General features: G+C 35.5%; 1 protein-coding gene across 2 annotated transcripts; it reads left to right on the top strand.

Moving 5' to 3' along the window:
- The first annotated feature begins 496 nt into the window (after positions 1-496).
- On the top strand, positions 497-16,681 carry LOC111795319 (sterol 3-beta-glucosyltransferase UGT80A2-like). Of its 2 annotated transcripts, XM_023677661.1 has the most exons (15): positions 632-768; positions 3,022-3,188; positions 5,850-6,034; positions 7,359-7,595; positions 8,838-8,949; positions 9,993-10,163; positions 10,647-10,710; positions 12,368-12,425; positions 12,554-12,731; positions 12,945-13,075; positions 14,967-15,069; positions 15,236-15,312; positions 15,781-15,828; positions 15,929-16,078; positions 16,298-16,681. In XM_023677661.1, exons 3-15 carry the CDS (start codon positions 5,885-5,887, stop codon positions 16,466-16,468), a joined length of 1,650 nt encoding a protein of 549 aa, XP_023533429.1. In that variant the 5' UTR covers positions 632-768; positions 3,022-3,188; positions 5,850-5,884; the 3' UTR covers positions 16,469-16,681. The 2 variants fall into 2 exon arrangements, with proteins under 2 accessions (XP_023533428.1, XP_023533429.1); XM_023677660.1 differs by lacking the exon at positions 3,022-3,188 and having other exon boundaries at positions 497-768.
- The last annotated feature ends 460 nt before the right edge of the window (positions 16,682-17,141 follow it).

Here is a 17,141-nt window from a genome sequence, read left to right as displayed (position 1 = left end):
TAATGCCTTAATCAATTAAGTTACATTAATGTCAATTTATTTACGATTGCGTCTAATTAAACGTGTTAATGCATGCACTTGAATTCACGGGTGATGTGGAATTTACCTATCAAACCTAACCCAAATGGTCTATGTTTATATCGACTTTTGGTTAATTTTAGGTCACTGTAGGTTCGATGATATGATGTCTTAATCGATTGAGCTATATTCATGTTGATTTTTTTCGGATTGCTTATTGGTTTACGTGGTAATACGTACATTTGAAGTCACTCGCGCGGTCAAAATTTAGGTATTGAATCTTTTGGTCGATGATATAATAAATTAATTGGAATAAAGTAGAAAGGCAAGCGACCAAATATAACATGGGAAAAGGAAAAAGAAAAAAAAAAAAAAAAAAAAAAAAAAAAAANCAGACGAAATCACGTGCCAACTGCCACGTATCAAACCGCCGTTACCAATTTACCTCATTAATTCCCACTTCCCGTCCGCCACCACAACTCAGTGAACATAAAAAGAAGGAAAGATTCTTCTTCTCGACTCAATTGTTGGATCAACTTCCCGACGCTTTTCCCGGCACCGACGCGATGGCGGGGACGCTCGAGAGGCATCCGAGCCCGTCCCTGAGTTCCTCCGAAGTTGATGTTAGTATGGAGAATGATGCGAGGAGGGAGAATGGTAGTGATAGTGGTAGTAATGGAATGGTGAGCAGGGAAGTCAGAATTGAAGACGGTGTTGCTGCGAAAACTAGTGGTGAAGATGACTCTCCAGGTTTGTAGGTCGTTGCTGTTGCAATATCTTCTGCTGCTTTGCTTGTTTTGTGGTTTCTGTTTTGTTTGCTCAGTGTTGCTTGCTTGGACTCTGCTGATGGATCTGTTTGTTCTTTTCGTCGGTTAGGACTCTATGATTTTTAATTGATGTTGGATGTTGGCCGTAATCTTGGTTAAAGGTTGGGAGTGAACTCTCGTGGTTTTGTTTGACTCTGTTGGTTCATGTGCATTGCTTGTTTTACTTTACGAATCTCGTTGCTATTGTATTCCGGTTTAATTGCGTCTTCTCCCATTGCTGTTTCTCTCTGATCCATTTACCAATTATAATTCAACTGCTGCTATCACCCAACGGAGCTCAGAATGTCGCGATCTGTTGCAGTTGAACGAGGATATCAATCATCTATCCCCAATTTTCTCCATCATTGAACATTTGAACTGACTTTAATAATAGCATTTTATATATTAGTGTGAAGCTTATTTGATTTTAGTTTATTTGGTAGAGCGAGAGAAACTGATAGAGGGAATGAAAATGCTATTTTGGATGGAAATCTGAATTTGATTCAAGCATCAAATTAATGGGTCTAGCTATTGACTCGGTGGGTCCTGAGATGAATGTAACTTGACTTACATCGATATTGAAGAATTCATGTGAATGCAAGAAACTAGATAGGGAGCTTAAAGTTTTCTAGGGGTTGTAGCTAATCTTCACATACCTTGGCGCCTCATACCTTCAAAGGATTACAAGCCTCCTATACACTACTTGGCTAAAGAGAAAAATGGAGGTTGAGGCTCCATGATTCGGTTGCCTCTTGATTGACTTATGTGTCATGCTGTGTGGAGCTAGCGTTGCTGCCACCTAACCCTCTTGTTGGATTGGAACGGATGTACACCCGTGACCTCCCTCAAGTTGGATAGAGGGTGGGATGGTGAGTCAAGCTTGAGTAGGGCTTGTTTTGACAACACTTGCTCATGGCTGTTTTGTTGCTCGATTTTTTAAAAAACTACTCTCTGAGTAATATTTGTGCTATTTGGAGATGATTTTTTTTATCCCCACCTAGCGATTTGTAAATTTTATTACATTAAGCAATTGATTCTAAAGAACGTAAGAAAGAAAGTTACCAGATTATGAAGGGATGCATCCTTTTCAAGATAAACTACTAAAAGGTTTATGACTAGGCGAGATGGGATCTTCTTCTTTTTTTTTTTTTTTGACAAGATATCATGAAAAAAAGGCTTTGATCCTTTTTTTTTCCCTTTTAAACGAGAAATCAAACTTTTATTGATTAAAAATAAATAGAAGGAAAGAATACAAGTGCACAAGAAAATAAAGCCTAAAAAAGGAGCCAAACTACAAAAAGGGGCTCCAATCAAATAATATAAGACTGAAATGGTACTTAGAATATAACTTAATTATCAAAGCTCAATGAGAAACATAGAATCTAACAAGGGACCAAACATCACTTGAAGAAACATTGAAAAAAAAAAGGCTTTGGTTTCAAATGAAGAACATAGGTGGAAAATTGTTTGAGGTCAACTATTTTGTTGGAAGATATATGGGGTGGCACGTTTTAACACTTCTATTTGGCTCTTAATTCAAATTTATTTTTGGAAAATCTTGGTTGAAATGCTTCGATATTGCAAAGCTAAAGGCTTTTCATTGGTGTTCTTATTCTAAACTTTTCAGGTCTTATTCTCCTTGTGATATTTGTATTAATTGGGTTGCTTTTATTCACTCTTCATAAGCTTCTTTATATTTGTGGTTCTTATTTTATTTTATTTTTCACTCCTCTATGAGTTTGGTGTCTTTGAGCACGTTATCCTTTTTTATTAATCAATGAATATTTGTTTCTTGTTAAAAAAATTATAATTAATTCAAATTTATTATGTAAACATCTTTTTTATATTTTTTATTATTAATAGTTGGATCTTTTTGTAAAGTCTTTGTACACCACTTATTATATTCTTAATGAATTTTGGTTTTTTATCAAATTGAGAAAAAACGAGTTAAAATTAGCCGTGTGATAACCCTACCCAACATTAGAGTGATTTTGAAATAGTTAAAATTACTCTCAAACGTGTATTTAATTATCCAAAATAACTTTAATCTTTGGTTTTACACTTCTAAACACGATTTACATATCATTAAAATTGACTTTGAATGATTTAGTACATGTTTGAGAATGACTTTAAATATGACAAAAAGTGATTTTACAATTTCAAAATCACTCCCTAACATGCCATAAGTTTCTTGAAGGAGGAATATCCAAGGTATTTTGACTTGGCCATGGATAGAAGGAAGGATCACCCAAAGGAAGTTTTAACTCTGTTCAAAATCACTTATTAGTAACCTTGCATCGATTGGGATCAAAGGAAAGGAGGTCCTCTACTGCTCCATTTGGAATGGTTTTTATCCATAAAAAGGTGAAAATTTTCCTATGGCTGCTTAGTCACTCATGCTTAAACAAAAGACAAGTTGTAAAGAAAGCTCCCTGGTTTTTTTTTTTTTTTTTTTTTTCTATCTCCCAGCTGCTGCTCTAACTTTAAAAGTGATGCTGAGTCTCTCATCCCTTATTCAGCAACTGCTCATTTTCCACAACCTTTGGAACTATATATCTATATCTAATGTTTTGGGGCGGTTGCTAGTCCATCCAGGGGAGATTCATTCCCACCTTGCCCTAGTCTTCACTGATCGCCCTATTACCAAAGATAAGGAGACTCTATGGCTTTGCTTCACTAGAGCTTTCTACTGACCATATGACTCGAAGGGAATCAGTGTCTATTCAATGACAAAGAGAATAGCTATGATGCCTTTCTTGAACCTGTTTCTTTTATGGCTCTTACTTGGTGTAAATTAACCTCCTTTTTTAGGTGTCCGTCACTAGACCTTTTTTTGTAATTACGAGCTTGGTTTGATTTTGCTAGACCGGAGTCTCTCTGTGTAGTTCTTGGGACTCCTTTGTGTTGGGCTTTGACTTTTTTGTATGCCTTGTATTTTCTTTCATGTTTCTCAATGAAAGTTTGGTTTCTTAAAAAAACAAAGATATTTACTGCTTTACCACTCTTTTGTAGAATTTTTTTGTATGGGCTTGGCTTGTGTAATTTATCTCATCAATGAAATGATCTGTTTCTTTACGAAGTATTTTTGTTTAAAAAAATTATTCTCAAGTTTCTCTTCCATCAATTAGAGAGAGGCTTTTTGGACAGGGATTTTTCCGATTGAATTTCTTTGCTCTCTCATTGCGGTAGCTTTTTCTCTCTCTCTCTCTCTCTCTCTCTCTCAAGGCAGTGGTACTAGAGCCTAGCATCTTGAAAAATCAAGGTTTCTTTCAATCAAATCTCTGTTTTCCTTTCTTTTCCTAGGTCATAAAGTTGTCCAGCCGATTTTTTGTAAAATATTGTGGAAAGCTTCCATTCCAAAAACATGTGAAGTGTTTTTATGGGTTATTTGTTTAGGTGGGATCAACACCAGTGACAAGATGCAACCAGAGAATCTGTGCATTTCCTCCCAACGGAATTCATGCTTTTCATTTTTACTTTTGGGAGGAGCAAAATCACTTGTTTCTCTTTTGTATCTCTGTTGAGGACTTGTAGTGCAAATTTTCGGTATCTTCACTGATTATTAGCCACCATCCTGCTTCCAAGAATTGTGAAAAATTGGCTTCTCTTAGCCTTTGTGATCATGGCTTACAAGATAAAGCCAAGGTTTTGGGGCACAAAATCCTTTTTTGTCTATCCTTCGTGAATTGGGAGTCATGAACTGAGAGAAACAAAAGAACTTTGTGGTGTCTCGGGTTTAAATTTGTTTCTTTTTTCTTTTTGGTAATCATCCCCTCAACAATGTAGTTTTCACTGGAGACGTCTATTGAAAAGCAACTTCTTATTTTTCATCCTAATGAAATATCATTTCTTACTGAAAATGAGATGCCCAAGGACTGATTGCTGGGGAATGTGGGATTGTATGTCCATTTTGAATTTGAGATTTCAAGTCATGGTTCATGAACTACGTGCTAGGGACAAATGCCCAAGAACAACTTGACAGTATATACATACCTTGGTTGGTATTTTGCTTTTAAAGTACAGTGCGGGGTCGTATCTTTCTCTCAGTGGCTTTTGTCAGAAAGAACTTTTTGTTATTTATATGCACAGAACAACTGTCTCTGAGATATACACCGTGATAAGGAGGATAAAAAGAAAAAACGAGGGTTGGTGCCAAATATTTACATGGACAAGACTAATGGTGATATACAATTTTATTATTAATCAACCAAATGGTCAAGTAAATAACAAAGGGGTTAAAGTGAATGAGTTCAAGTTATGGTGGCTGCCCAATAAGGATTTAATGTCCTATGAGTTATCTTGACAACAAAATGTGGTAGGGGTAGACAATTGTCTCGTAAAAATCGTTGAGGTGCATGGAATCGCGGAAATTAAAATAAAAAAATTGTGATTATCAATCTATAGTTGTGGCTTATTCAATTGTATTAAAGTTAGATTAGAAAGTGGCTTCTTCTATAATCTCCACTCTCTATGGTCACCCCTTTAAACGGGAGAAGTAGGCTCTTTTACAAACTTCAGCTGCTCTTTTATTGAAAATTGGGTTAGGAAGGAATAACAGAATTTTTGGTGATTCCATGAGTCTTTTGGTAGTTTTTCGAACTCTGTAATTATCCTTTAGTTCGTGGTGTAATTGTTACCCTTCCTTTTCCAACTATGCCTTAGCATTCTTTTGGTCAAGTGGAAAGCTTTTTGTAGTCCGTTGTCTTAGGAACCTTTCCCCATTTGTATTGTAGATAGATGGCTTGAAACTTTTAAGACTTTTTTGTGATTGCGTACCTTTATTATTTAATTTCAGTTGATCAGAAAATAGAACTATTATAGTTATAAAAACACTGATTAGTCTATCATTTTATTGATATAGCATTTTCCCGTCCATGGTGTCTCTTACAACTTTTTACTTATTATAAGTATGTCATGTTCATCCAAATACCGCACTACGGGAGAAACTATGCTTTGACGTTAATTTTATTTCCAGAATCAAAATTGATTAAATGACTAGCATAGTTGAATTTTCTTTTCATTCAGATATCTCTGGCAAGACTCTTCTTAAAGTCAACACCATGCCAGTACAAACATCAAACATTGACCGGTCGGAGTCTGATTTGAGCCAGCATAAATTAGAAAGATCGAAGACTGAGGCGTCAAAACATAAGTTTCTTGCTGAAGAGGCAGCTAAAATTTTTGATGACACGGTTCCTGTTCATATGAAGGTATAATACTGCAGAAGCAAATTATTTTTCCTAACGTAAGGTATAATTCAGATTACAATTTAGTCCTGCACTGCTGTACTTGGATGTTTTATATTCTTTTCTGTTCCATTCTTTTAATTAGAAGTCCCAGCATTTTAATTTCCTCTATATTTTTCTCAAAACATAATTTCATTTAGATATCTCTTGCTTAGTTATATTTGAATATTTTTTTTTTTTGGTGCAAACGTTGAATTTTAATAATTTTCTTGAGTTTAGCAAGATTTGAGGGCAGGATGAGGTGATTCAAACCTCTGACCTTTTGGTCAAGGATACATGTCAATTACGGTTGAACAATGCAACCAATGAATTTTAATTAATGCTTTGTAAATAGGCAATTTCTTGCCAGTTTGTGCATAGTTCTTGGATAAGACACCAATTACTATGCCGAATGTTGATGGTTCGACTCTCAACCTTTGCAATTGTCGAACTCAAAATAGGCAATCTAGAAAAAATAAACAGCAACAACCTAATGGCCGGGGAAAGTGCACCCCCGCCCAAAAAAAAAAAAAAAAAAAAAAAAAAAAAAAAAGAAAAAAAANTTGTGTAAAGAAATCCACCAAGAAGCCATATTTTGTACATAGTTACAAATATACTCAAAACGTAAGGTCTTATCTTCAAAATCTCTAGCATTCCTTTCCTTTCACGAGTGTCACAAAAGTGCTAAAGGCGCAACTACCCACCACCTTGGCTTTACCCCTCAAATTTCAAGCAGAAAGGCCTTCTGTAAGCCACTCATCCACCTTGTTAGGGAGGTTTGAATTTTGGATATGGCCTTTTCTTTTTGTTTGCCCACGCAATCATCAAGGAAGAAGGGTGGGGGTGGGGAAAAAAAACCAAAGTATAAATAGGACGAGAAACTGAAGACAGAGAAGGTGGTGGTGGGGAGGGGGAGTGAGATACTAAAAAGAGGATAAGAAATGGGAGGAAAAAGATGGCGGGGAAACGAAAATAGAATAAAAAAGACACATAATTAAATTTAAATATAAAATGACTAAAATTTGCCACATGATTTAGTCTTGCACATGTCAATGAAGGCCTAGTAAGCCTTAATTGCCATGTCAAACCAATTCTGGCACAATGTAAAGCTATTTCTTAAACTTCAGGGATTAAATCATTTGAAACTTTAAGAACCAAATAAAATCAAATTCCAAATCTCAGGCACCAAAAGTGTAGTTCGCTCAAAATTTTATAAACAAACTTTTTAAACATAGGCTTACATTCATGATAATTAATGTAAGATTTCTAGAATAAGGTTTTCCTATACTAACTTCTTGAAATTGTACAGCGTAAATTTTTAAACAGAATAGCCACAGTCAAAGATGACGGAACAGTGGAATTTGAAGTCCCTGTAGACGTTGCACCCTCTCTTGGCATTAAACCAAAGGACCATCATAATATAATTGAAGAAGAACCTCTTGAAGAAACAGACCTCCAGGATATTCCACCTTTGCAAATAGTAATGCTTATTGTTGGCACACGTGGAGATGTACAGCCATTTATAGCAATTGGAAAGCGTCTACAGGTATGGAAACTTCTATGAATATTTCTTTAATCTTATTCACTAACTAAGTACTTTTAAACATGTTGGGAGCTCTTTAGTTTTCTCCCGGTGGGGGTTTTAATCACCTCTGACCTTTAGGTGGTTTCCTTTTGCTCCGTCTCACATTTGGAGTTTAATTGTTAAATGCCATAAAAGCTACCATGTTTCAAGTCTTTGCCTATTAAAGCTAGCTTCGTTGGATAAATGTTTCGACGCTATTCTTCCAGATATTTGGTTGAAACAAATCAAAGAAATTTTGCGAGCAACTTCTTTTCGTTACAGACTGTTTTGATCTCATCAAGATTAAAGCCTCTCGCTGGAGGCTTTTTTTTTTTTTCTTTTCCTCTCGTTTGTCTTCTTTTCTTCATTAGTGAAACAATTACTCTTTTCTTCATTAATATAAAGGCCTGTTTCCTTAAAAAAGGAGCTGCTGAAAATCATTGCATAGCCTCAAGGGACTGCACCAACTGTCCTCCCAAAACCTAACGTGGCACCACATCCCAAATTAAAACCTGAGAACTAGGCTAAAATGCCAGCTTTGCAATGTGACTGCAGGGACTTGGACTGAAGAAAAGGGATTGGAACCTATAGAACTTCCATTTTTTTTTATTTTGTTTTTGTATTTACTGACAATAACTTTATACCACAAGAAGTGGGCTTCTCTAGGAAGCCTCTATAACCAGTTTCAAAGTAGGCTTTACTTTCTTGCTTGTTATTGTCAATATTTAATCCACATTTAGGTTGTCTTCTCCTGTCCAATTTTGGTCCTTCCTAGAAGTTCCTTATTCAAATAATTTTGTGGAAGTTTTTTTCTGAGATTCAGTTTCCTAATTGCTTGGCTGAATGATTGAGGGAGTTTAATACTCGCCTTGTGCCATGTTTGCAACTTTTTAGCAGATGTGGTTGTAAAGAAATTGAAGGTTATACCAAGGGTAGAGACTTCATAAGAGGACTTTTCTTTTGTTTTTTTGTAGACTTTTCTTTTGTTTTTTTTTGTTTTTTGTTTTTTTGTTTTAATCTATTTCATATGTAATTATCGTGTCTCTATGAATAGTCAATTTGAGGGTGAGGTTTTTTTTGGAAGCTTCGTTTCCTTTTGTATATTTCATCTGACAGTGACATTTGTTTCCTGTACAAAAAGATATAAATAATGTGCAATCAATCATTTTTGTTTAATATATCTGAGATAGTATTTGTTCTCATGTGCAATGACAATATTTGCAGGATTATGGTCATCGTGTTAGACTTGCTACTCATTCAAATTTCAAGGAGTTTGTTTTAACTGCTGGGCTGGAGTTTTATGCTCTAGGTGGAGATCCTAAGATTCTTGCCGGCTGTAAGTTCACAATCTATATTAGTAAAGTTAAAACGGTTTATCTCATGCTTTAGTGTTGTTCTGAGCTCAAGCATGGATAAATTAGAGGTCGTAGAATTAAATTTGGTAGTTGCTTCTTTCATTGTTCCCTTTTTCAGTAGTTTATGACGAAGACATCATGTTATCCTTGCCAAGGATTTGTTACTTTTGTTCCTTCCCTTTTTTATAAAAAAAAAAAAAAGGAAAAAAAGAAAGAAAAAAAGAGTAGACATGAAATTTCGTTCTCAACTATGACTGAGTTGGTAACAATTAATGTTTTATTTCTTACCAAAATAATCCAAGTGTGGGGATGTGTATTTATGCTTTGAAGTCATGAAAAGGTGGAATGAAGAAATCAAATATGAAAAAGAGGAAAAAGAAAAATGAATGAAAAGAGAATCTGATTCTATTTGTACTTCTATTTGTACTGTATTTGGGTTAATATGATATTTGGGAGGAGGTGTTGACGTCTAGAGAATGTGAATCTCTGCGCTTGGGAAGTTACGATTTGTAACAATTTTATCAGGGAAATTTCATCTATATTGAATATAGAACTATATATTTTTTTTTAAAAAAATCGTTTTTGTTATATCTTTGTTTTTTTTCCTTTCGTATTTCTCAAGGAAAGCGCACCGATTTTATTTTTAATTGCTGGAGATGTATATTCCTTAAGGGTCTCTTTGTCATTCTATGTTTTTTTAAAAAAATTATTTTTTTCATTTCAATTTTTATCTTCACGGTTCATATTTGATTCATCATTAGAGCTATGAATCGTAGGAGCCTTTGGGTTGTCTATTAACAATTCTTTATTTGTATACGGTTTTTTTGAAGTTAAGTGTTGCTTTTACTGTCATGAGTTGCCTTTGCTTCTTAGTGTCGGTATATTATAATGACAAATATTTTGCCAACAGTCATTCAAATGATTGAATATTTATGTGATTTACTTATTTACTTCTATTAGAGAATTAAGACGATGGTTTTCATTTATTGTTCTGTGACCGATATATTACCCTTTTGAAATACAGACATGGTAAAAAACAAAGGCTTCTTGCCCTCGGGGCCTTCTGAAATACCTGTTCAAAGGAATCAAATGAAGGAAATCATTTATTCGCTTCTTCCAGCTTGCAAAGAACCTGATCCTGAAACTGGTATTTCATTTGTTGCAGAAGCGATCATTGCCAACCCACCAGCTTACGGTAAGACCTTGGTACTAACTATATTTTTTTCCCTTTAAAAGGAACAAACAAAGATCAAGGTTACATTATTAGTCCGGCCTTGAATATCCAGGGTAATGTTCGAATACCTGGGCTCTGATGATGTCCACTATCTAGGTTCTTATGTTCATGACATTGCTGTTACATATGGTTTCTATTAAATGGAGTTCCTAGACAGAAGGAAAGGAAGAGAAGTAAAAAGGAAAGAGTATAAGAGTGTAGTATTCACCCCCGAGATAAAACTTCCTCTCGGATTTGTTATTCTACTATCCTTTTGCTTTATATTTGTGGAATGTATATTTGTTCACTTTACTTCTCTGTCATCGTGGGCAGAGGAATTTTGGAATGAGGTTGCAAGATGCCGGCACAATTTTCCTTTTTCCTCTTTTTATTCTCACGTGACTTATCTAATTTGTTGTCTTGGTGAAGAAACTGTTTACAATAACTTCTTCAATGCTTCTGTAGGACATACTCATGTGGCAGAGGCACTTAAAATTCCAATTCACATATTTTTCACAATGCCGTGGACGTAAGTTTGCCCTAGACAATGCTCTTCTTCTTCTTCTTTTGTTTTGACAGTCTGAAGATACTATTATTGAGTTATATTGTGTGAATACCTGTATTTGTGCTATATGTTTTTGTAAGACAGTTCAAACTATTCATGTAACGACCTACCACGAATCACAGGTCGTGACGTACACTCAAGGGTAAAAAGGGCGGTAAAATTTTCTTTTGTAAAACGGGAGACACAAGGAATTTAGATTTAAATATGCATGCAAAACCAACATAAAAGTAGTTTAAAGGTAATATCTGCGGAGTCAAATCAAAACGATTTACAAAAAATACATAAGTTTCGAGCAATAGCATTTAAAATAATAATAGAATGATAAGAAGGAAGACGACTCAATCTAAGGGGTATCCCTGCAACTGCACGGCTCCGCACGCTCCTGCCATCAACAGTGGTCTACACTCCATTTGAAAAAAATAGAATAACAAAGAATGAGTAGAAGTAAACAATCTCTACATTTAGGCTCTTGTCGGACTTAATGGAATATATGAAAACTTAGGCTATGTGTTCATAACTATTCCTAGCGATAGCTAAAGTGTGGCTTAATGTTTGTACCAAACTTTATAGGTCACTGTGTAACTAACCTTCCACATACCTCCTTTAAGGAGTATTCAATCCCTCTTAGGTTCACATTCCAGGGGTTTTATGTTTTCTGATGGCTCTAGGTTTCATAAATGTCTAGGTCCTTAGTTAGTCTTGCGAAAAGTGCGCCTCAAGTCACTGTGGCCCATGGAAGGACCCTAGGGTACTACTCATAAGTCTAGTGAGGCCCTTTTTGCTCTAAACGGTGACCATACTCTATGCATATCGGCTTACTGAGCTCTAATTAGTAGATTCTCCCTAGTGGTGCTAGACAACATCTACTTATTCCTAAGATCAGTACACTACCTGTCACTATGCCCTTTCCAAACTGGAACAGTAAACTACCTGCTCATGTACCTTTATCGGGTTAGAATAGTAAAACTACCTGTCATTATGCCCTTTCCAGGCTGGGACAGTAAACTACCTGCTCATGTACCCTCGTCAGGTTAGAATAGTAAAACGACCTGTCTTAGATTCAGGCAAAAACAGTAAAGCTACCTGTTATTACGCCGCTCAAGCTAGAACAATAAAAAGGCCATGGCTCTCCCCACTAGGCACCACTGTAGGTACTTTAGTAGTATACCCTCTATGACTGCTGAAATGCTCTATGGGTGACAACTAAGCCATGTGTAACAAGTAGACTCTACTCTCTGTTGGTTAGTTCACCCTATCCGTCCCTACAAGGTCCCTAGTCAACCCAAGGAGGCTATGGAACTCACAACTAGGTGCTAGGACCAAAATACGCGAAATAGTAACTCATAGTCTATGGAAATCATAACTAGCACTCTATGACACAAACAATAAACCTGAGGTTATTCCAAATTTCTCCAAAATTCCTTAATATGCCCTAAATTATGTCAAAACAATAAACCTGATGAAAATTGCTAGCTTCAAATTCGTTAAAGAGAAGGCTGAGAAATTAATCGTTGGCTGTATGGTCATCTTCTCCAACTTGTGTGCATGCCGTTTTGCTTTCCTTTTTTTTTTTTTTTTTTTTTTTTNGGTGTTACAATTCATTATTTCGTCCTCTTGCCAGGCCAACAAGTGAATTTCCACATCCTTTATCACGTGTCAAGCAACAAGCTGGCTATCGGGTAATTCAATTATGCATTGCCTTTTGCCTAACACGCATGTGCACACACATCATATCAACTTTTTTTCTTTAACCTTCATCCCATTTTAACCAAATTTAGTTTGAGTTTTGACCTTTTGTAATTTTCAGCTCTCATATCAAATTGTAGATTCCTTAATTTGGCTTGGGATACGGGACATGATTAATGATCTTAGAAAGAAAAAGCTGAAGCTACGTCCAGTCACTTATTTAAGTGGTTCACATGCCTCTGAATCCAATGTGCCACATGGATATATATGGAGCCCACATCTTGTTCCTAAACCAAAAGGTTCGTTCTTGAATTGTTGAGCTATTTCTACTATAAAGCCATATTAACAAGTTAATCTTTTAGAAATTTACCGTGTTGTTTTTATAGTAATATGGCAGCATGCTTGCAAGATCCGGAATTTTCCATTTTCAAAAGAATATAGAATGTGCCATTCCTGATCATCAAGCACATAGAATCTTATGATTCTAGCTTTAAAACTTGGGTTTCTTTCAGATTGGGGACCTAAGGTGGATGTGGTCGGATTTTGCTTCCTTGATCTTGCATCAAATTATGAACCTCCTGAGTCACTTGTAAATTGGCTTAAGGCTGGTGACAAGCCCATTTATATCGGTTTTGGTAGCCTTGTGAGTGCCTCATATTATTCCCTCCATTTATTTTGATATTTTAGCTTTTTAAAGTCTCTCCTTTCTCTGCATCGAAGGCTTCTCCTTTTAATGGGACAACTGGGGGGTGGGTAAGAGGTTGTAGATTTTTATTACATTTTTTTTGGCTGTGGAATGAAACTTCCATTGAGAATCAATTGCACAAAACTTCAAATAGATATCCTTCTAATAGTCAGAACTCTTCCTCTATTAGTCTCTTTAGATCTAACACGCAGAAATGTTTGTAATCATTTGTCACATCCCTTTCTTCCTCCATCATTCTCTTTTACTTGGAGTCCAACGTTCTTAGCCATTATTTTGATGTTTTGATTGAACAATTATTTTAGGCTCTTTATTGTAGAGGATTTAACAGTATTTTGATTGATATTTCATTCTTCTCTGTAATCCCTCGTTGTTTCTTTTCATTCCTGTGTGAATTTTTGTATCTTGTAAACATTATTCCCTTTTCATTTTTTCAAACAAAATTTCATCTCTTAAAAATGAAATATAAATCCTTCCATGTGATGTCCCGGCCAATTTGGTAAAAATCATGGTGAAGATTGCAAATAATTTATTCATCTGGTGCCCTCTTCTTGGAAGATGCTTTTATTCCTTACCAAATGTTCCATAGTATAATAAGAAAGGCAGTGATTACTGTGTACAGAAGTTCAGTTTTCTCAAGAAAAGAATGGTAACCAAAACATTTGATTTGAAAAACTCTTGTCGATTATCATGAAGGATCCAATTAGTGTTGGTGTCATTGAAAAGACTTCACCATCAATTATAAGAAGGGGCGCTGAAGGAACAAGTACTTGACACCTTCGCTGGCACCCTTGCACATAATACAACACCCTGCTAGTAGAATTAAGAAAAACTCGAACTCCTAGCTTGCACATATTGCACCATATTTATATCTCACTTTTGAATTGGAGTAACTGTATTTTTTATTTTTATTTTTTGTTTGGATTTTGTTTTTTGTGTACACTTTTTACTCTTTTTGGCTTGAAATTTTGTATTACTTGTGTATACTTTCTATTCATAAGTTGTCCTTTTTATAAAAAAACATGTTGCGCTATCATTTAGCCTACTTTCTTTTCCTTTCCCCAACCTATCTCTATGTGAAAATCCTAATGAATTGAAGTTCGGAATCCTTTAATAATGTCATCTCTTTACTCACAAACACTCAAACCCTCAATCAATTTGAGAATCAGCCCTGAGGGAAGGTTGGATTCAGACTGCCTTTAATAATCAATGATGGAAAGTAAGAAAACATGTTCCTTTCTAAAGATTCAAACACTCAGCTAGTAAGTTGATCTGATCATTTTCACTGTTACTGAAATGTTTTGGGCCTGCAAGACAAGAATTGCAAAAATTGGTGAGGCTCATGGCTCTAAAAAGAGGTGCAACGCACTACTTATAAATCATCTAAACCTGAAAAATACTAGTTTAATGGGGCTACTTTTATTAATCATAAAAAATTTGAAAAATACAAGTTCAATGGGGCTATTTATAGCCTTTGGCCTACTCCCCTCCCGTACTAGGATTTTGGTTTCTAATTGTCCTACAACTCCTAATCAAATAATGATACCTATTGTTATTGCTTCTATGTCTAAAATAAGTAAATAATGATATGAAGCAAAATTTGGCCGGTACTAAAATATCCCTAACTAAACAAATGTAGAAGGGTAAAATTGAAACTTATCTAAAAATGTAGTCTCTCATTTGTTGGTGATTAATGGAGTTAGATCCCATGCCTTATCTTAATTTCGTTGGCCACTCATTCTTCCATTTGAAAGCTTCGTTATTTCTAAGAAACAGCCTTCTAGGTTAATGGTCTTCTCACAATCTTAAACTAGTTTTCATTGTTTTTCAGCCTGTCCAAGAGCCTGAAAAGATGACCAAAATAATTGTAGAAGCGCTGGAAATTACTGGGCAGAGAGGCATCATCAACAAAGGCTGGGGTGGTCTTGGAAATTGTAAGTTTTTGAATTTCTATCTCAGTATGTTCTAGTGACATCATTATGATTGTAATTGGTCCTATCTTTTCACTCCCCTCCCCTCCCCTCCCCTGAAATTTTGTTGCCTGGAAATATAGCTTCTAGGAGATATATATTTTTCAGCTTAAATTTTATTTCTTTCCAGTGACAGAACCGAAGGACTTCGTATATTTATTAGACAATTGCCCTCATGATTGGCTATTCTTACGGTGCAAGGCTGTGGTGAGTATTTATAGTTGAGTTCATATACTTGTTCCTTTTATATCAGAACATTAATGTATCTCTGTACAAATAAGAGGTCTATTCAATGTAAGGGTTAAAGGTACGTCTCCTTCACCTAAAGGAAGCCGAGAAAACAAATAAATTCTGCTTCTTTCTATATATCTTGTTTCCCGTTTCTTTTCTCTTTTGTATTTAAAACTATGACTTAGAATATCTTCTACTTAAATAGTAACTTTAAACTGACTTTTGACCTTGATTCTCAAGTAGCAAAGGTTCGCAAATACTTCTGCAGTTTTTCATTATTTTCCATCGTGAATGGTTATTCAAGCACATTAACCAAATTTCTCTAACTAAAGGCTGGATGCCCTATGCTATGACTATTGCCATGTTGACTATTTTTTGGTCTGGTTTCTTTACCTGTTTCTTGCATCTGAAAGGGTTTCCCCCAACATTGTGTCTTGTTTACAGGTGCATCATGGAGGTGCTGGAACAACAGCTGCTGGACTAAAAGCTGCTGTAATAGCTTCACTTTGTAAAACTTGTCTTGTTTAGTACCACGTGATTGATTATTGCTAACTCTCATCCTGCTCTTTCTCTCTTTCTCTGTTCATTCTAGTGTCCAACGGCGATTATTCCTTTCTTTGGAGATCAACCATTTTGGGGTGAACGGGTACATGCTAGAGGAGTTGGTCCTGCACCCATCCCAGTTGAAGAGTTCTCACTTAACAAGTTGGTTAATGCCATAAATTTCATGCTAGATCCAAAGGTAATTTTTTTGCAAGTTGAACGTGTGTAGAAATTATTGGGAAAAAAAATGCACCATTTCATCAAGTATTTGGTTCCTCCAAAATTAAAGACATGAGCCTGCCTATGCTAAATTAGGATATAAGGCATATAGTAGTATTAGTGAAGGAGCTGGTTGTGATGTTAGAGGTTGCTAGAGCAAAAAGAATAGGCGGTTATGAACGTGTGTATCCTATTCCAGGTCAAGCATTCTGCTGTGGAGCTTGCCAAGGCCATGGAGAATGAGGATGGAGTAGAAGGAGCTGTGAAAGCCTTCTTCAAGCATTATCGTAGTGGAAGAAACACTGAACCCGAATCAGAGACAGAGGACTCGACCGTTTTCTCTATACGCCGATGTTTTGGTTGTTCTTGATTCTATGCTGTGGAAGGTATCCTCGATTCGTTTTACTAACAACAGATAATGGCATGTCCCTGCTGTGAAACATGGGCAAATGTCCTGTGCGCTGATGTTTTTCTTTGTGGTCAATGTTTAGAATGTTGATAATCTCTATCTATGCTTTACACCTTTCTATTTTGTTGTTATCAGTACTCTTCTTATGCAATTCACGTCTAGTTTTTTTTCATCCCTTCATGACATTCAAATGTATATTTCTTGAGCTCTGTTGATTTGATTGTAAAATAGATATGTGCAGGTTGTTTGATAGGTGATTTCTTTATTGAAGTTTAATATGAATTAACAACAAATAAAAAAGGAAAAAAAGAAACCGACTCCATCGGCTCATAAAAGTTATGAAATATTGAAATAGACTTTTTTTGGTTTTATTATTAAGATTTGCTTGAATGAAAGTGATGCATGTTTAGAGAGTTTGGCGTACACGATATCAAATTATAGATTCTACTATAGTCATGTTAGCAGAAGTCATGTTTCATATGATTACATATCTCGACTCCATCGTTAGAGTCATATACTTGGTATCTTTAATATTCAACATTTTTCAAAAACAAAAATTTTGTAATGATGTGCAAGTCGAGTAATTGTGATTGTTTGTTGAACGTGTATTGAGTTTGAAGTAAGCTTTAAGTAA

Source organism: Cucurbita pepo, chromosome LG05, assembly GCF_002806865.2.
Source record: "Cucurbita pepo subsp. pepo cultivar mu-cu-16 chromosome LG05, ASM280686v2, whole genome shotgun sequence".
Taxonomy (NCBI): Eukaryota; Viridiplantae; Streptophyta; class Magnoliopsida; order Cucurbitales; family Cucurbitaceae; genus Cucurbita; species Cucurbita pepo.
The sequence above is the reverse complement of the archived record's forward strand: the minus strand, read 5'-3'. Positions and strand labels throughout refer to the sequence as shown.

Coding starts and splice junctions, on each gene's coding strand:
- LOC111795319 (XM_023677660.1), top strand. CDS start 585: ATGGCGGGGACGCTCGAGAGGCATCCGAGCCCGTCCCTGAGTTCCTCC. Junction 6,035..7,358: donor CGGTTCCTGTTCATATGAAG/GTATAATACTGC, acceptor GAAATTGTACAG/CGTAAATTTTTAAACAGAAT. Junction 10,164..10,646: donor TGCCAACCCACCAGCTTACG/GTAAGACCTTGG, acceptor ATGCTTCTGTAG/GACATACTCATGTGGCAGAG.